Source organism: Chaetodon auriga, chromosome 3, assembly GCF_051107435.1.
Source record: "Chaetodon auriga isolate fChaAug3 chromosome 3, fChaAug3.hap1, whole genome shotgun sequence".
Lineage (NCBI taxonomy): Eukaryota > Metazoa > Chordata > Actinopteri > Chaetodontiformes > Chaetodontidae > Chaetodon > Chaetodon auriga.
Window position 1 is genome coordinate 20038176 of NC_135076.1, and position 21022 is coordinate 20059197.

General features: G+C 42.6%; 1 protein-coding gene across 2 annotated transcripts in view; it reads left to right on the top strand.

The window, feature by feature from the left end:
• Positions 1-20260, top strand: part of tle5 (TLE family member 5, transcriptional modulator) — a 40481-nt gene extending 20221 nt beyond the window's left edge. Inside the window, exons 3-7 of one of the 2 annotated variants that reach the window (XM_076726040.1) lie at positions 2102-2165; positions 7752-7796; positions 13963-14025; positions 14697-14771; positions 16335-20260. In XM_076726040.1, coding sequence (XP_076582155.1) covers positions 2102-2165; positions 7752-7796; positions 13963-14025; positions 14697-14771; positions 16335-16562 — 475 coding nt within the window. In that variant the 3' untranslated portion in view covers positions 16563-20260. The remainder of the gene's footprint in view (positions 1-2101; positions 2166-7751; positions 7797-13962; positions 14026-14696; positions 14772-16334) is intronic. The other variant, XM_076726041.1, reaches the window with a different exon arrangement.
• Positions 20261-21022: the final 762 nt, after the last annotated feature.

Sequence of the window (21022 nt, forward strand, 5' to 3'; positions counted from 1 at the left end):
GCGGTGCAGAAACATCACAGTAATAAGACCTTAAAAACAATGACATCACCACTTTTTAAAAAAGTATCTTCTATATTACTGCTTGGCAGAATGATTACAGCATGGTTTGAGATTGTTAAAAACCTTTTTACTTTAATGTAGCACAATTAAAGATAATTTCAATTTAGGATAATTGCACATGAGGTTATCCTTGTCTTCAATCCATTTGAAAAGGTATATTAAAAAAACAGCCCCTGGGACCTCTGTGAAGGTAATTGATCAAAGTGACATGAGGATGCTGAGCACCTGATATAAGGCTATTAACTTAAACATTTGGAAAGAGGTTCTATGTACCGAGTGTACTGAATAATGGGCACAATGGGAGGAGACAGCGGTAGTCTCTAAACTGGGTGGCATGGTGGCCCTGTGCTGTAAAGTGATTATACCTGACCTAAGCCCCGTGGGACCTGTTGGGACCCAATGGTTCCACCCAGGTTCGACTAAAAATTTAGAAGTGATGTACAGGTTCAGGTCAGGTTCGGTTACATCAGCTGGACTAGCCTACTTGACGTGGTGCGTTTTAGTTTTTTCACCTTTAGCAAAAAATAGTGTATAACTAAATAAAAATGAAGGACCTACTGTCTGTGTTGGGCTATGTACTGGGATTTGTTATTCACATGATACAGCACAGGCTATTTCAGGCGGTAAATAGCCTATTCATGTTCCCTAGTTAAGGGTGGAGTACGTCAAACAAATTTTGTCATCTGTGAAGTTTAACTAACTAAAACCCTGCAGGAAAATCGACAGTATGGAGGCATTTCGATTTCGTTGTCAGTGCTGATAATAACAAAGCAGATGGTTCTGTAAAATGTAGACCATGTGGGGCTCTGATGAGATATGACAGCAAGAAGACTGGGAATTCAGCCTTGCAGCAGCGTGTGGACAGAGGGTGCAGAATGCAGGCTGCCTAACAACAACAGGGTAAAACAAATTCATTGCTACATTGGTCTCGCTCGGATACTACTTTCCTGTACTCAGGTCAGGTTCAGACAGGAAAATGCACCTTGAGCTGCCCTCTACTGTACTGTATATAAAACAATCATGATTTCAAGCTGGGTTTCAATTTTACGGCATCATCAATAGCAAAACAAGTCAAACAACAATGAGCACTGAATCTAACTCCAGCTAACACTGCAGCTGCTGCGATAATTATAGAAGAAGCACAATACTGCATGCATGAGCGAGTTCACATCATTGGCCGTATGTAACACTGCCTTCAGTCTGCCAGTTAAGACGAACAGTGATGAAGATTCAGCCAGTACTCGCTGTAATCGAGCTGTCATTCCTGCAGACAGCTGAGAAGAACATCCCAGCATAAATATACACACCCCATCAAACAGGTTTCAGACTTATCCTAAATCTGAAACCATGCACCGTGTGCTGGCGCATATCTCTATTTGATCTGACTCTTATCCTGTCCTCACATCGCATGATGTCTTCTGAGACTGGCACGTTGTAACTAGTTCAATCAAAGGCATCTAGGGGAGTTCTTTTCCCTTTTTTTCATCCCTCTGTCTTTTTCATTTGACGATCAGGGTGACTTGTTGACGCGTCCTCCTTTGTCCTGTCGCCTCGCGTGACATCAGCACTGACATGATTACAGCTAATGGCTGTCGCAGGGACTGGGTCACAGGAAATACTCCAACACTAAATTTAGACTTTGTACTTCACTGCTTCTTCTCTGATTTAGAAAGCAGACATTTTAGCCAGACACATTTCTCTGGCGTTCAGAATGAGTTTGACCTCCCTCTGTCGATCGACAGCTTGTCAAACTCGGCAAAAACGGCCACCGCGGACTAGCCAAGGTGAGGATGATGGAGGTTGTGATGATGATAAAGATAGGAATGGTGGCCGAGATGATGACAATGGATGTGGTGCACATGATGATGAAGGTGAAGGCAGTGATGAGGGTTGAAGTGATGATGAATGCGATGACAGTGCCATTGGTGAAAGTGGAGGTAATGATGATGAAGGGGGCAGAAGTCACCTGGTGTCAGCACTTTGGAAGGAAGACTGTCAAGCTGACTAACAAGGTCTGACTCTCGTCTCCCTCTCTCCCCAGTTTGAAGCTTGAGTGTGACAAGTTGGCCAGTGAGAAGTCAGAGATGCAGCGCCATTATATCATGGTGAGTGAAGCTATGTGTGTTTGTGTGTGTTGTGCACAGATAATGACTTGTTTATCCTTAAGTGTCACATTTCCACATTATGTTCGACCAATGCATTTGATTCTTTCAGTTGTTGCAAATCCAGCGCTTCAGATGTTGATGTATATGCAAATAATTACTTACTGTTGCTCTTATATTTCACCCTCATGGTTAATTAACAGTCTGAACCCATTAATAGTCTTTCCTCCACCGCCTTCTCTTTGCAGTGCAGTTGCTCTGTCATGTCTCTTTTCTTGTTGCTAATTGAAATTTTTCTCTTAAAAGGTAATTCTGCTTTATTACAAGTTGAATCTTATTTTCATGGGTTTGACCATCTGTTCTATGTACTCTGTGTACTGTACACAAGAACATTGCTGAGATCTTGGAACGCACAAGTCAGACTGGGCAGGAAAAACGAGCTGTCAGACAATCATATATGTTTTGAACAAAGAGTTACATCAAGATGGAATCTCACAATTACGTTTTTAGGTTTGGTGTTCCAAGTCAATTCACAATCGCTTCTCAATTCGAAATTAAGTATTGATAAAATAAACAGAAAAGGGCACACAACTCTGTCTGGAATGTCTTTTGGTGAAACAGAAGTTTAGCTACGTGTTATGAACGAGTGCTCCACTGCACTGCGGTAATGGAATGGAATCAAATGTAATGCCCCTGAACAGTTGCCTTAATTGAAGATGAACTCTACATGACTGCAGTGTCTGTCTGCTGCACTGTGGTCTCACAGGACAGTTACACTGACTGTCCAGCCAAGAAAAATGACAGCAGCACTCAGTTTATCACAAATGCCCTAAAATTACTTTTGTTTATGTTGAAGTGAAAAGCCATCTAGAGACCAAAGGGATGAAGACTGTTGTCCATCGGGGGCAAAGAAAGCAGTCGGGAGATGTTATTATACGGCCACCACGTCTGCAGAGGGAATAGTTCAGGGGTAGATGTGTGGGCGAACACAAGAGGACTGGTTGGTTGGTTTCTGTACCATCACCATAACAAAGAGAAACTAGAATGTAATAAACGCTTAGTATGAGCCAATTTTTGGAACGTTGCAGATTGTTGCAGATGAGAATCACAGTCTTATATCTTAAATGAATCTACCCTCCAACCCACCCACCACCCCAAGACACACACATTGGATTTGTCTGAAGGAACTACCTGCATATATGTGATTTCTCTCTCCCCAACCCCATTCATTTCCTCTCTTTCCCCATCTATCTCTCTCTCTCTACACACACACATACACACACACACATGTGCTCACCCGCTCTCTGCTCCACCTCGGGGCTAATCTCATTGTTGCTGGCCGTGGCTGTGTAGCCGTCTGATGTTTTGCCTCTAATTGATCCTCTGACTGGCTTTAATCTCATCTAATCTGTGCCGCCGCACTGCTCTCTCCACCATCAGCCAGCCAACAGGCACACACTTTTGCACACACTCACATACACACTTCTCTCTGCTTATTTCAGGCAGGCGTGAGTGCATACAATTTCGCTCATGCACACACACACACTCGGGCATTGTCAGCCTGATAGCAGCTGTGCACACACATAAACACACACATTGTGACAGAAATGCACGATTATGCAAATAGATCTAATGAAAAAATCATGACAAATTTTTAAATTCAGAAGTGTCTCATTTAAGATGTGTTGTAATATGTATCCTCTGATATTTACAATTATTTTTTTCTTTTGCGTTTATTATGTTAATTACTGTAAATGATCCAGATTAAGGTAATAGTCAAATTAAGTGTTTAGAAGCTTCCCCAGTTAGCCAAGTTTACATGATTTCTTTGATGGTCGGGTAAATGTCCGGCAGGAAGTGTGGTAGCCTACAGGCTGATATGATCACAAAGAGAGGAAAGGAAAAATAAGGGCTTGCAGATGTTTTTGTTGTGTTGGTCTTTTTAAGAACATGCATGGCTTTGGTTCCAGTTCAGTCTGTGACCAAATGCATGCATGTGCCAAATCAAGACACTGAAAGAAACCAGACAAAGCTGTAAATATGCAAAGAATATTTGAAAGTGTGAAGAGAAGTTCAGCTGTAGGATTTGACCCCTTAAATGTTGTGGCAACACCTTGTCATGCATGCATTACAAGCCATAGCTTTTCATCAGCCTCCTTCTTGATGTGTTACTTATCGGCAAACATTACTGGCAGGGGCAACATGAAAGAGACAATACAAAGCAGTCCAAGCAGACCAATCATGCAGTTTGCTGAGTGGCTGTCATTACATGAGGAGAGCCACATAAGGAACAGAAAAAATCAAAACTGATGGAATGGATCATTTCTTGTTCTTCAGCTGCCTACATCAAGCACACCTATGGTGTACACTAGCGGGGTGTGGTTATCAATGGCACTGTTACTCTGATCTATTACATACCCTGTTGCTGTATCAGTAAACTGGCATATTGTTCTTGATTAACATAAAATGGAAGAAGCAAGTGAGCTATGCTAAATGGGTAATCATTGTATCAAACCACCTGAGAACTGCGTCTGCCTGATATGAGGAAAATCTGTGATAACATTGTTCAATATTGCAATGAAGATATGACTTGCAGTAAACACATTTTTAAACTGTGCATATTAGCTATACAGTTCCTAGGTGCACTGCTAAAATAGACCCCAAACACTGAATAGCCTATACCCAAGACATGAAGCAAATTATTTCGAACATGCACCTTTTTTACCAGCCAAAATGTGCACATCTTGAGTGTGACTTCAGCCTTTAATTATTAAAAAAGGCTGCAGTGAAACAACTTGAATATTATAACAGAGGTACTTGTGGACCTGATAAGATTTTTATGCTTCCATGCTGGTGACAGCTGTAGCCAGAGGCAGTTTGTTCTTGGGTTGCCAATCTGTCCGTCCCATTCTCGTGAATGCAATGTCTCAGGGATGCCATCCACTTGGGCTCAAGGATGAGAGGATCAGAGTTTGGTGGTCAAAAGTCCATTATTCAGCGCCATAACTCAGGATCAGAAGAAGAGATTGTGACCATATTCACATTTGGTCAAATACTGAATTGGTCACTACTAACTTGGACACTAATCTAGAGCACCCTCCCTGAATGGTGATTGTATAGATCTGCCGGGTTGAAGGAGTGTGAAGCGTCCATGTTTTAGAATATGTGGCTTCTTTGCAGCAGCATTCATATTTGAAGCATTGTAGTCACCACAAGCTCATTGGTTTTGCTGTCACTGAGCTTCAGGTGATTGTCGTTTCACAATGCAATGAAGCTCCCTATCAGTCCTCTGTACTCCACTGCAAAAATAGTCTCTAAGTGAAGACAGCATGTCAGCCTATATAATTCAACAAAGGAAAATAGAAAAAAATAGAAATTTGAAACAACCGTTGTGGCCGTTCGAGTATAGATTTCTGAGGTTACGAGGGACAATTAAATGCAATGACGTCCCTGTCGGTGCCCACACACTTTCCCATACAATGCGATGAAGATTTCAGAGTTTATGAGGTGCACCTGAATGCTCCATGAAGTCCCTGTCCCTGTGTCAAACTCTGACACAGACAGCAGCCAGAAACAGAGCACCCATAAATGTCACCAAAACACAGTAGAGCCTCTCAGCGTCATTTATTACATGACTGTCTCGGTACAAACATTTACCTGTCAGTGTGGCTGATAGCCTTCCAAGATTTAGAGCCCTAACTGGGATTGTGATACTTTGATGCAGCACTATAACACAGGTTTTAATCTAATTGTAATTAGATTGGGTGATCAAATCTGTGATTTGCAATGCTATGTATGTTTTCCTCTGAAATACAAAGATGTTTTTCTCCAAGTAGAGTAGAAGATCTTTATTGTCACTGCACAAATATGAGATTAAGTTTGCAGTTTCTGAACTCAATGCTATAAAAACAATAGATAAAATAAAAACAAAACTGTAAGTAAGATGAAATAGCAATACAGTCAAGTAAGTAATGAACATTATAAACTAAAATAAAGTGTTCGGCAGCAGTAAATCAGCAAACAACAGAACCAGCATAGTACAGGAATGTAGAGTCTTCATAAAAACGCAATGTGGATGAAAGTATGAATCCCTGAAAACTGAGGTATTAATTACAGCCACTGTCAGTGTATGTTCAGACAGTAACACAGAATGAAGGAGAGCGGACCCCTGTGTAACTGTACAGCTTATTTGGTGGCATAGTGCAGATTGTGTGTGCATGTGAAATCAGTTGTGGCAGACAATTATGGTGGCAGTCAGACAGTTTATGGGGGATAGTCAGTCAAAACCATCTTCAGATTCAGCTCAAAATGTTGCGATAAAATTGAACCATGAATGCAATACGGCTTATCATTCCCTCCTCCACTCACTCACGCACACACACACAGACACACGCACACACACACACACACACACACACACACACACACACACACACACACACACACAATGCACATACATGCACACGCGTATGCTTTCAATCGCACTTCCACTCCATCAGTGGCAGGCCCGGCCTTGTATCCCCACAACGACCCTCCCACCCCTCACACACACACTCCTCTAATAGCGTATCAGGTTGCCCCACTCCCCCGGCCAGCGGCAGCACCTCCATTTCCCCAGCGCTGTAATTACTTTAGGGAGCTTCAGCGTGGGCCCAAGCAGCTACAGAAAAAAGGACTGTGTGTATCTGTGTGTGTGTGTGTGCGCAGCATGCGTGCACGTGCATTCACATACAAGGTATTGTCAGTGTGAGATCGAACAGAAAACAACAATGCTGTATGAGTGAGACCAAGCCAGAGACAGAAATGTGTGTGTGCACGTGCGTGCATGCGTGTGCGTTTGTGGGTGTTTGTGTGCACATTTATGTGTGAGGGATCTGTGTGTTTGTTTTCCAGTGACAGAGCCAGTCCCCCTGCAGACAGAGTGGGTGATTAACAGGGTTGACGCCTAGAGGGTGGCCCTCTCATTAACACTGAACACACACACACACACACACACACACACACACACGATCGCTCACACAGAGGCTCTTTCTCTGCTGTCTCCTTTTCTTTCTCAGTTCCTTTTCCTATTAGTAGCCGTGCATCCTCTCTTTGAGCGAGTACGTGCAGGCGTATTTGTGGTTTGAATAGGTTTGCAGAATCAAACACTGGGACCTTAGGAGTCGTTGGAGTCTGCGATGTGTCATTTTGGTTTGACTGTGTGTGTTAGGATAATTTTGTTTATTCTCAGCCTGGACTTTTATTACCTCAATTTTAGATTCATGGCTGAAAATCTTGCAAATTATGCCATGTGATTATGGTTGGAGCTCGCAGTCATGGAAGGCCTCGGAAAAGTCACTATTTTTCATCGTCTTTGATTGTAATCATATTGTGTTTTTTATATAGATTTTTTATGACACAGTTTTGTTGTCTTTTAATAATTTAGCAATTACTAAGTTTAGTTACTAATGCCGGCTGAAAAAGTCAGATTTCCCATCACAGTGTTATGCAAATGCACATCACACACAGAGTAAATGGTGTTAGTGTTACATGTATTTGATGCCTGTGTTATAACTCCTTCTTTCTGTCTTCCACTCTCTCCCTTTCCAGTACTATGAGATGTCCTATGGGCTCAATATTGAGATGCACAAACAGGTGAGTCTGCATTTTATCTTTTAAGGGGAAAAAAATCTTCTGTTCCCATCACATAACATATAAAACTGTTTGTCCATGAACAGCAAATTGCTGGTGCAAAAATTATTGGAACGCTGAAGGATGCATTGTTTTGCTTGTGGCACAGGCTGGATTCAAACTGAGGTGGGCTGCATGTTTATGCAGCTATGCCAGAAAAATTAGCATTACGGTCTTCTGGCGTTTTTGTCTTAAAGGTGTTTATGTTGCCGCAGTTGATAATGGCTGTTGGTCTGTTGTCCTCCTTGTACTGTGTGCCAGTGTAGACTTTGAGATGTTCCATGAAATTAAATTGGAAACGGTAAATTTTCCATATTTCTCTGCACCAGTATGCCTGAGAGTAATTTCTGTATGCATTTTGTATGCATCATGTTAAGTATTGAAGCTGAAAGAGCCAGTAAGCAAACGATTCACTAGATGAATCTGGAAGGCACCAGTTCACAGATTTCCAGTTAACGAAAATAGTAAATAAATAAGCAAATAATCAGAGCAGGTGATACTTAATTCCTATGTGACTGTTTTCAACAGAACACGAGAACCTCCTGGATCATTTAACTACACACTCCGGTGATGGACATCAAAAATATTTCAACTTTGTTTCAGAGAAAACTTTTTACAATGGCAGTAAATACTACAGTCCCTATGATGCTGTTGGCTAGAAAGATGCCAAAGAGGGAAACACTGCGGTGCAGAGAGCAGGAATTACTACTTTTCTTTGCATAACTTCATTCTCTTGTGCACCTGTCTACCAGGCGTGCTTCAGAAAATATTCTCTTTGATGAGCTATGGAGAAACCAGCAAGAGCCACAAATACGAGCTGCAGAAATTTCAGAGCAATTTGTTGACGCAATCAGGAAAAAAACTCACCACATCAAATTTGTTGAATTCATCTGACATTTATCTAGAACACAATGGATTTTTTTTCTCATTCTGCCCACCATTAGTGGTGCAAACAGCATCATTTTAAACTTGGTGATCGGACAAAGTCTCAAGGTCTACCAGCCCTTCATCACAGTCCACCATTGCAGTTGTTGTTCGTACTGATGATTCAACTGGGGAGAGTTTCATGGCTACCAAAACCTTGGAAATGTTCCAGCTGCCAGTCAGCGAACGTCAAAAAAATAAAGAAAAGGGAGACTTTTTAATTCCTGAACCTTGAACGTCCAAAATAACTCCTCACGCTTTGTTATTCTGTTGATACAGACACAGCTGTGCATTCCCAACCCCATTCCCCCACTGTGCACCTGCAGCTCACTGATTGGCAGGTGTGAATTGCAGAGATAATCTCCCATCACTTTGGGAGTGTTGAGAGACATTTGAATGATGTCACCTGAGGCTGTGTGTAAAATGCAGGCGCCGAGGGGTTGGCTGTTCTGCTGTTGCCAAATCAGTTTTAGTTCACTCTACACACTGTGCTCCGTGGTGATGGTGAGGATGGGATTGTGTATAAGGATGTGAATTTTAGACTTTTATTAAGTCTAAAACTAAGTTTTAACTGCACACAATGTGGATATTGATGTGGCAACAACTCCTAAATTCTAATAGTGGTATCCTATGCAACAGCTCCATCATTTATCAGCAATCAGTTGGCCATTTTGAAAATGAAAAGAAAAGGAAGCCCTCATTCAGGCAGGGGAGGGGTGAGAGGCCGATATCCATACATCAGTTTGTGTGGCTGAAGCTGGGGGAGTAATTTATGCTCAGCCTGTAGGAGGGAGAGAGCGATGAGCCTCCGAAGGGCCAGCCCTTATCGGTGACCTCGTCTGGCGCTGCCCGTCCACACAAACGCACACACACACACGCAGTCTCATGATTGACGGCGCACACTGACAGCCATATTGGGAAAACCGAGTATGCTTTGACAAATGGACACACACACACACACACACACACACACACACAATTACACAGAAGTAGCCGCTTCCATGATTTAAAGACCGTCACATATATGCACCCACACAAACTCTGAGGTAGGAAGCACAAGACAGGCACTGTGATGCATGCAGGAGAAACACACGCTCGCTCACACACACACACACACACACACACACACACAAATACACTGTTGTCAGCAAGCAAGCACACACAAACACTGAGGTGTGTGTGGGCAGCTCAACACACCCTTTTTCTTTATCTGAGAGGGATGAAATTCACTGTCACGAATGTGGTTGTGTGTTTGCGTGTGTGTTGTTTCAAATGTGTGTGTGTGTGTGTGTGTGTGTGTGTGTGAGAGAGAGAGTGATATTGTACATTTGCTCACATTCTTTCCTATTGGCTGTCTGCAATTTTTTTTTTTATGTGTGTGTGGGGGTTGAGACTGCCTGCACGAGCATTTGTGTGTGTGTGTGTGTGTGTGTGCATGTGGCCCCCTCTGTTTGTGCATATGCTCTTGTATTTATGTGTGTGTTAGCCGCGCATGTTTGCAAGCAAATGTGTGTGTTTCTGTTCATGTGTGTTCCTGTTATCCTGTGTGTGTGTCTGTGTGTGTGTGTGTGTGTGTGTGTGCGCGCGCACGTGCTTTCTTTGTGCACAGTGTGAGTGGGTGCGGAGAGTCGCTAGTTCTATTAGAGAGTTGAAATTGAAGGGGATGTGTGGAAACGAATGTCGAGGAGCATTCATGTCTAGGCCTATTGTGCACAGCCAGTCCCTCCCCCTCCTCCTCTTCTGCTCCTCCTCCTCCTCCCCCTCTCCACCTCCATCTCTATTTCCCTCTTTCTTTCTCTCTCGCACTCTCACACATTCAATTGCTCCCTCTTGATCACTCTGTCCTACTCAATTCAAAAAATGCCTCTCCACTCTGTGTGCTCACTCTCTCGCCCTCTCCCTTCCCTTGTCTGTTTTCTCTCTGTTTTGTCTTGTTGAGGAGAAGCAAGGTTGAGTTGTGGATTGAACCGGGAATATGTTGAATGAATCTGCTCTGCGTTGTTGGTTCTCTTTGTCTTTCTATTGTTTTTATTTCTCACCATGTTTTTCTTCCTCTGCATTTAATCTTGAATTGCATGTCCTGCCTCGCAACATAACTCTTGCGTCTGTGTTTTGTTCATGTAGTATGTAATAGGAGTTTTCATTGGGTGTTTAAATAATGTACATTGTCTTGTTAAGCAGTTCTCATCACACGTGCTGTACAGGATAGCAAATTCCCAATGCGTTCATCCGTGCTCAGGGGACTTATGCCCATAAGTTGAACTGTAGAGGAACCCTGAGCAAGTTGCTCTTCTTAGACATGGTGGACGCAGTGCCTTGATCTTGATTTGACTAAAAGTGATAGTAATAATTCCAGTAATCAATGGACAGACAATTAAATGGAATATCTGTTGGCTCTGGACTCTCAAGTCAGACAAAACAAGACATTTTAAGATGATATCTTGGACTATAGCAAATCTGGATTTTCTCTCTTTTATTTTCTGACATTTTACAGACCAGACAGTTAATCAGCAGACTTATTACAAGTGAAGTCCTGCATTCAGAATTTTGCTTGAGTGAAAGTGCAGACGTATTAGTAAAATAATGCAGAATGGATCATATTAAAGTGTTATAGTATCATATATTATGATATTGGAGCATATAACTGATGTGAAGCAGCAATTTAATGTTGTAGCTGGTTGAGTTGGAGCTTGTTTGAATGACTTTAAATACAGTTGGATGGTTTCATCTAGAATAATGCATCATATTTTTTACGACCATCATATGTTTTCTATGTAAAATCTTGATTTTCAAAGTAATAGTCATGTTAGTGTCGCATAAATGTAGTGCAGTAAGAAGTGCAATATTTCCCTCTGAAATGTAGTATGGGAAGTATAAACTAGCATGAAAAGCAAATACTCATATATTGTATACAGTCTGAACGTTACCATGGTTGGAGGTAGTGGGGGATATCTGTCAGTTCAGGTGTGTTTAAACAGTTAATTGTCAAAGTTATACCAAGAAAAATTCAGAAATAAGCTCAGTTCAAATATGAAGCTCATTCAGGGACAAAAGCAGGACACGCTGAGGAAGTCTGTGAAATGTTAGGTTTGTTTAGGCTTCCTTCCATGCTTCCTTGAAACACGTTTTAAATCAACTAGAACACATTTTTGTCTCTGTGTTTGCTTTCCCTTTTGCGTCTACATTTTCAAATGACAAAAGATAAAGCGTATTTAAATTGGCAAAAAGCAGCAAAGACATCTCCAACAGCAATGAATTCAGTCTGCAGCAGATCCTTGATGTATTTGTCCAGTGCCGGGGCCCAGTTTTATATTCTGTACGTTTTATTTCCACACATACAATGCTCCTGTCAGTGAATGTGTGCTCCAGTTGCACTTGAGGAAAGCTAGAAAGACGCGGAGTAAAATGTAAAGAGAGGACAAAGGAGAGAAAGAAGCGTTGGGATAAAAAAAAAAAAAAGCTGAGACACAGAGGACGATAGTAGAGAGCACAGATAAAAGAAGAGACAGAAGCTGGGTTGAGAAAAAAAGAGGGAGAGGTGGCATAAAGGGCACTGAAAAAGAGGAAGAGCCATAGTTAGCATGGAGCGAGTCCCGCAGAGACATTTTAGAGAGACATTTTAGATATGTCAGGGAGTGTGTATGTGTAATGATGAGCGGATAGGAGTGAAGCGCTTGATGGGGAGCTGTGCTCTGCATGCCTAATGACTGTTAGGAGGGCCCCTCTCTCCTCATCGCGCCACGAATTACGCTCTAACACAATTACTGCTGCTTTGCATATCTCAGACGGATTGGATGATTACCAACCAAATATGATAATAGACCTGTATGTGAGAAAGATAGGAAATGTGCATGAGGAGGAGGACCAAAGTGTGTGTGGTGCGTGTGCATGCGTGTGTGCATGTGTACTTGCGTGGGTGATTGTTACCGTGTGTGTGTGTGTGTGTGTGTGTGTGTGTGTGTGTGTGTGTGTGTGTGTGTGTGTGTGTGTGAATGCGTGCAAGAGTTTTGAGAGAGAGTATTAAGTACAAGCAACTTAATTAATGAGGTGAATAAAGGGAGTCTGATATGTCTGATGTGTGGGTGTGTGGTGCAGGATGTGTGTGCCCCAGTTTGGGAAGGTCACAGCAGATGTTTCCCATACATGTGTTTAAGGGAGAAGTCTGGTGATATTTTATAATTTTTTTCTGCTTGTCAACAAATCCCATGAAAAGAGCACAGTCAACAGTAAAACCACTAACAAGTTTTCTCTGTAAAGCCAAACCACGATATAATTCTCTCCTCGGTGCTTCAGACTTCGACACACCCACACAGCTGTTTTCACACACTCTGACTGATAGGACCTTTAATCGGGTTGGAGTTGGACGCTGCTATGCTAGGACTAGCGTGATGTCGCTAGATATTGTAATCAATAGGCAACCATTTGACTGGTAATAATAGGAAAGAACAGGTGTAACCAATAACAGTAACAATGGCTCTGGTCTATTCAAGCGTCCCAGTGAGACGTGACGGTGTGACAGCGAGGTAGCATGCTCAATACCACAAACCTCAAAGTCAAGCAGCTAAATTCATTTTTTTTCCACCTCCATGCCACTGTGACATGTCAAAACATCTTCCTTGACAAAGGCCTAAGGTTGCGCTTCAAGACCTAAATTGCACAGTCTTGGTTTCCCCACCCTTGCTGCTACATAGCAAGCGTTCATTTGGTCTGTACACACTCCCATAGTGTTGACACGAGGTCCTATCAGGCAGCATAAGTGAAAACAACGGTGTGGGTCCACTGAAGGTGTGTAGATGCTTTAGAAACACATTGGTGAGCTGCAGTGTTGCACTGGGTGTTTATTTTGAGTCAGTCCCACATATGCACCAAATGTGTATTCATCCGCATCTGAAAATAGTCCCCAAGAAACACCCTATTTACTCCTGTTTGAGTAACATTTTCTTAAAACTGCAGTGCCCTGTTTATTAAGGAGATTACTTTGACTTTTTTTTTTTAGAAATAAAATTATATTTGAGCTGTTTATATGTGTAACATCCTCAGCAGGAATGAATGGGGTTGGGGCTGAGTGCCACTCAGATGTTTGGAAGTACTGACACTGATGAACACACTGTTGGTTTTGGTCTTTTCATGGTATTTGGTGACATTAACAAAACATCAGAGTAACACCAGTATTATCCTTGAACTAAAAAAAACTCTCCCTCCGCAGGCTGAGATAGTGAAGAGATTGAACGGGATCTGCGCACAAGTCCTCCCCTACCTGTCTCAGGAGGTAAGCGCAGACACGCTGACACAAAGACGTCACTAACCCTCTGACCCTCAGCCCTATTCTTTACATCCTGGAATGAGATCACCCTCATTCCCGCCTCATTACTTCTCCACCTCCGTGACCCCTCACTCAGCATCCCTCCTTCCTCTTCTCTCCCCGTCTCCCATCATTCATCATCACTCGCTTCCTGTGTCCCTCTCCACCCCGCTTTCCCTTTCTTCCTCCCTCCTCCCCCACCACCACCTCCATCCCACTCCTCTTTTCCTTTATACATGTGTGTGTGTTTGTGGGTGTCAGCGTAATAAATGGTTGTGTGATTCAGATAAGCCATGCTCTTATCTGCCCACCAGGGCCGTTGACCTCCACCCATTACGGCACACCAGCCAACCATCCATTCACTGGTGTAACACAAGGCTTGTGTGTGTGTGTGTGTGTGTGTGTGTGTGTGTGTGTGAGATCAGATGAATAGCTGAATGGCTGGAGGGGGGGATGCATCACCAGAGAGGGTTGTCAGTTCTCTGCTGGGACTATTGATATTGATCTAACCTCTCCACCTTTCCCCCACCCAAACTCTCCTCCCCTTGTTTCTGTCTCGCTTTTATTGTCTCTCTCACTTTCCTTCCCTTGTCTTCACTCCCCACCCTCACCCCTCACCCCTCACCCATCATTTCCAGCACCAGCAGCAGGTCCTGGCAGCCATAGAGAGGGCCAAGCAGGTCACCCCCCCAGAGATGAACTCCATCATAAGGGTATGATGTTCCAGCCCTGCTGTAAAGTCTTTTGATGGCTAGAAAGTACAATTATTGATCATTCTAAGTAATTCTGTAGTTTTCTTTAATTACCTTTCTTTGTTGGCTTATTGTTTGTAAAATATTTAAAGTATATGTTTTGAAATTGGCCGGGCTAATTAAGTTTACCCTGCTTCTTTGGCTAGAATCATTATTTAGTGGTTAATAAAAGGTTTTTTTTAAATAAACAATGTAAGATAGAACAAAAAGCTAAAATAGAAGCTGTTATTAGTATTGATTGAAAAATGTTAATATGGCCCAACATTCTGAGAAATCGTTAAAATATACAGTACATTAAGTTACTAGCATGAATGAACAAATGCGGTCTAATACAACAGTGCTAGCATAAATACCAGATTTGTGAAAGAAAATTGGTAAGAAGGGTTTGTTGATCTATATTAGCTCAATGGAAAATTTAAAGACATACTCCACTGATTTAGTATCACAATGACGTCATCTGGGTCATTCCTAATATTTAGGAAGCTGCTTCGGATCCAAAGAAGACACTATAGAACTGTTTTCACAGTTCACAGTTTCAGTTTCACAGTTTTTTAAAATTATGTTACTTTTTCTTGAATGTCAACACAGTAGTTACTCCCATCTACAGGATACAAGGGATGATACCACATGGGCACAATTTTAATAATTACAATCGTATAAGATTAGTTAGATTAGTGTGGACGGGGCTTTAGCCAGCTGACCACAATCCTTCATCTTTTTGGCTTTAATGTTAGCGCATGGTTAGCATTTACACTTTATCATCATAAGCTGTGTACTAGCTAGCTTAGCCACTCCATCACTATGATTCATGATTCAAAGAGACACTTTGCCTTTGTCTTTGTGTCTACTGCTTGGGGTACAGAGGACACTGGTCTGCACAGGCCTGTGTATCAGACGCTAATATCATACTTATACGTCGTATGTACTGAAAGGACACAGAGCATTTGAGCTCTAGTTCTGAATGTAAAGCAGAGCGGTTGACTTTGTAGGTGTTGCCTGTGCAAACTGTTACTGTTTATGAGAAGTCAGTCCAGATTGCCATCAAATCAAGCCACTGATGTGTCGTCATGTGGAGTGTGTGTGCAGGGAGTGATGAAAATACACAGGCTTGACGGGAACATTTTTTCATCCTATACATTAAAATGAAGCAAATGCTACTTTTTACTTTGGTTCATCTCTGTCCTCTGCAAGACCGTTTTTTAATTTTTGCACTGTGTTCTCCCCTCTTACTTGTTTTCTCGGGTTTTTATATACTGAAAATTGCATCTCTAATAAATAAGTTATGTGTCCTGCAGATTTTCCGTCTCCCGCTGAGCATGTATTTTAGCCATGATATGCGCCTTTCATCTATCCTATTGTGCCTGAGCTATTAAAACTGTGCCTCAGGGGTTATATACAGTATTAAATATAATTTGTGATGTGTAATGGGTCTGTGCAGTGCAGATTTTTGCATTCCCCTCAGTGTTTTGCGGTGATTTGTGTGCTGGATCTATCCTAAGTTGTGTCTGGTTGTCTTCCGTGCAGCAGCAGCTCCAGGCTCACCAGCTGTCTCAGCTCCAGGGTCTGGCCCTGCCCATGACCCCTCTGCCGCTGGGCCTGAGCCAGCCAACCCTCCCTGCCGTTACCACCTCCTCCGGGCTCTTCTCCCTCTCCTCTCTGCTGGCCTCCCAAGCCCAGCTGGCCAAGGAGGAGAAAGCATCACGTGAAGGAGTTGACAGCCACCGCGAGGAGGACGGAGACAAGTCTGATTAGATGGTGTCCCCATTCAGCTCTGCTTTTATCCAGAGACCTGAATCCCCAGATCTGAGCCCCCTTTGGCCTACAGCCTCTCCCCTGGTTTCCCTCTCTCTGACCTTAGCTAACATGGGCTTTGAACCCATCACCACAGCTCCAGCTAGAGACCCATAACCAACTCCCATTACTGGAAGAGCTTTGGCACCTGCTCCTCATGTCAGACTAGTCCCGATCTCTTCATATTTACCGTACTTGGGTTGTTTCTTTATCTTCCCTCCCTCTGTCTTTTCTTCAGGTCTCTCTCTTGTATGTGATTAAGCTTCAGTTTTTGTGTTTATTTTTCATCAGGACTACTTTCTATTTCTGTTCCTTCCTCTCTGCCGTTCTGCCTCTCAGTTCTGATTCCTGTTTACTTTCTGTCTTTTTGTCCTCCATGCCTCCCTTCCTCCCACTCGCCCCCATCTCTTTCCTCTGTTCTAAGCGGGTCCCTGTTATGCAGGACTGATCTGTGAGACTGAACGCACCGTACCGTAGGTGTTAAAACAGGTTAAACGTTAAACACAGGGATTCTTTGGCAAGCTGTAAAACTTGTCAGACACAACGCAGGATTCCTACAAACTTCATTTTCCTAAGAAAGATCAGCAGTGTTGATATTTTTTGCCACTTCAGATTGGATGCATTCATCCCAAGCTAACCGTTGGCTTTGAGTTTGAAGCGGTGGATTGTTGTGGATCAGATCCGGTGTTTAAACAGAGCCCTCATGCCCCGGGTAAAGAGAGAAACATGCCTAAAGCTACACACACACGCCCCGACCAAAAACTGCTCCGTTTAGAGCAGAATGTAATGAGAAGGCGTCTCCAGTGGACAAACTAGAGATGTTGTGTATAATCCTAAATTCAAACACAGAAAGGAAAAGCACCCTCTTAAAGCAAACTTCATGCTGAGAGCTGTCAGACTAGATAACAAACCCACCTTAGTCAGTAATCCCCCCCCCCACTTAACGATCCCTGCCTGACCAAGTGAGGTACTACATCAGATAAATCCACCCAGCACCTTAACTGAAAGGCAACATTTTCATCAGTAGTTCAATGAACAGAGACACCACTTGACTCCTGCACCCTCCCACCACCTTTTTCATCTTAGACGTGCGCTAGTATTAGAGCAGGCACAGGGGTGAGAGAGTGTGCATGTTGTGTGTTTGACAGCAGAGGGCAGTGTGTGTCTTTGAGGAATCCTCCTCGCTGGGTTCAGGCCTGAGCAGAACAAGGACAGGACAATGACAGAGCACAGGCTGTGTCACAAAGGGGAATGGCTTATTTATCCACTCGGTGTGTACAGACTTGATATACAGAGACTCGACTGGTGACGTTAATCTCTGCATGCTGTCAGTCCCGGTGCCTGTCATGATCCAGTTCTCGAGAAGTAGTCTTTGGTTTATTTTGAGGAACCTCTCGGCGTGAACCAGAAACACAGCTGGACCCGTGCTGTAAATTCAGATTTAAATACTGTATATTTTGACTCACTGTACATATTCAGGTCTGTCCCGTATCAGACTAACACTGCATTATACAGATGATCGGACACCTCCATACAACACTGAGTGGGAAATCTCCATGACCCAGCAAAATTAAATCAGTGCAGATCACACAGATGAAGCACAAGCGTCCTCCACAGCGGCTCTGATGAGTAAAAAACCCAAACTCCCCCTCAACCTCACAGGCCCTGCACACCTGCTCCGCTGTTTTCAATTACCTTGTCCGATTAGGCCTCCAGTCAAGTGCAAGTTGGGTGAAACTATGTTGGGAATAATTCACTAAACTCTCTGTGTTCAAAATCTCTCCCCAAATTCTCACATTCGGGGCATCCTGATGGCCCAGTGGTTAAAACAGCGACCAAATCATGGCAGCGTCCCCAGTTTGATTCCAGCAGGAGACCTTTGTTACAGGCTAATGCCCCATTTAATTACTTGGGTTTAATTACTTAACGATGAATTTTGGCTGACGTGAGGCATCCGTGCTCATTTGGCTTTCAGGCACTTCTGTATAATTAAGGGCCAAGTCAGATATATCAGAGGTTTCATAAATATCAGAGTTTCCCAGTCCTAATTACCACTGGAAGAGTGAGGGAGGTGTCAGTCAAACACCCACACAGTCCCAAAAAGAGGTCTAATCAGGCAACATAAGTGAAAACACTGGTGTGGGTGGACTGTGGGTTTTGGGGGGCTTTAACGGGGTCAGTAGTGGCCAAAATGGCCCCATTAATCGTCTTCTTTCTACAAGCAGAGATGAACTTTCCATTTTTAGGATGTTTTACTTACAAACACAAATAATTCATGCAGAAGCAGCCTCAGTCGATATGGAACCCCTGACCTTGGCACAAAGATTGTTTGATGGACTCCGAGTCGACGGTGGCGGTCCGTGTTTGTCTGAGCGTTGATTTGTGGATGAAGTAGTTTTATACAAACCCCCACACACACATAGACAGACACAGAAACACACACACACACACCCTCCCTCTGGTTTGATGGCTACACTGTGAGAACGAAGAGATACGAAGAAGAGTTTCTTCCTAATACAAAGGATCCTTTTCTTTCGGAAAAACACGGCTCCGGATGATCTTTGGCACGATGGTGATAAAGCACATTTTAGTCATTCAGAAAGCAAAAGGATACAAATAGCAGAACAAAACGCTTCACGCGTCTAAAGGTTGAGATGGCGCACTGTCGATGGGGTGATGCCCATTGCTGTGTATGTATGTGAATACATAAACAAGGCGTGTACAGTACAGATGCGTTTGGTCGTTGATGATGAACCACAGAGGTGAAATTCATTCCTGTCTGTAGAACAGCTGAAGCTAACATGCTACTCTGCTTGTGAAATAAGCTTGCAGCACATCGTTCTCCCATCTAGCCACATACTGTATGTATCAAGCTACATACTGTACTTGTAGTGATATGCAGAGCGTGTAGACAAAGCGAGACACACACACACACACACACACACACACACACACACACCAGTGCATGTCTGCAGGGGAACAGAGATTGATTTCTTTCTAGTGGAGACATTTTTTTAAAAGAATGTTTGGTTCAAACTATCTGTGATCAATGCACTTGTTTTTTTCCCTCTTCTTTGTTTTGAAATATTAATCGATATGAACTAGAACGAGAATTACAAAGCTGACGTTATAAACATACAAATGAAATTCTATGTATTTGTTAAAGTAGTTGGAGGCGCTCGCCTCTGTATACAGTTATACATAGAAAGCTTTATGTGTATATAGCTGCATCTTTTCTTGTCTGTCCTGGATGATTCTTGTGCTGTTGTGTTACAAAACTGATGTGACACCAGGGGGGAAACTGCAGTAAATTGACCTTTTGCCCTTTGATCCCTTTCTCTAACCCCCCTAGCCCCCTTTACTCCCATGCCACGTCCTACATTCCCAACTTTTTGCCCCCATAGCGTGAAGCATTGTAAGCGTTTTGAGCTTTGTAAAGGTCTTTTTTTAAATACTTATTTTGTGCATAATGTAAAACCTGAAAGTGTGTACTTTGGCAAAAAAAAAAAAAAAATGTTTTGTGTCTGAAATCATAGCTTCATTGAAACAAAAAAAAAACTATAAAAAGTACAACAAACATTTACTATAAATAATATGAAATGTTCTGCAGTAAGGAAGGACTTCTGGTGCCTTACAAATAAAGTCAATCAAATCATAAACTTTTTTCACTCTTCTGTGACTCGTTTTCAGTGTGTGGAAATCTGTAATTTGACAAAGTGCAGATTGTCTCCTGATTGGGGTGGATGGTTAGAAAGCCTTTACTCAGACTGAATATTGAATCACAGCTGATTTCTGTAACAGGGGAAGGGGGAAGGGGGGGGCGGGCATCTCAGTTTTAACAAAAAAAAAAAACAAACAAAGAATATAGGAAACTAAATACTTAAAAGTATGAAAAACAAACTCATCACAGGACTCATTTAGTGGCTACTGTGGAGCTTTTGATCATCACACAGTCTTCCTCTGCAGATGGAGTTATGGGATTGTAGATGTTGAAATGTCAGTTCTTCTGAGCACTTGAAGGACGTCTCATGCACGTTTTGTTTGAACTTCAAAGAATTAACTTTTATCTCAAAGAATGATTTGGAAAATGCCAATAGCGTTTGTAATGAATGGAGTAAAACGTGCAAAGCCACTGAGACGGTGTTAAAACCACTCTTCACGTGGCAGTGAAGTGTTATTCTGTCACTTTTCAGAAAGAGTGATTTTTAAAAAAAGGAGTTGCAGGAGTTTAAAGAGACAGCAAATCTCAACATCCAAGCATCCCAGTACAGACACTCGGGTGATCGGCGCAGTAAAAACAGAACCTGGTCAGCTTAAATCTGAGAGCATAAGCATGAGCTGGCATGATGTTGTGTGACTGTGAGGCTTAAACTCACCATGAGAACAAACAAACAATCATTCTTGGATTTATGCTGACTCCA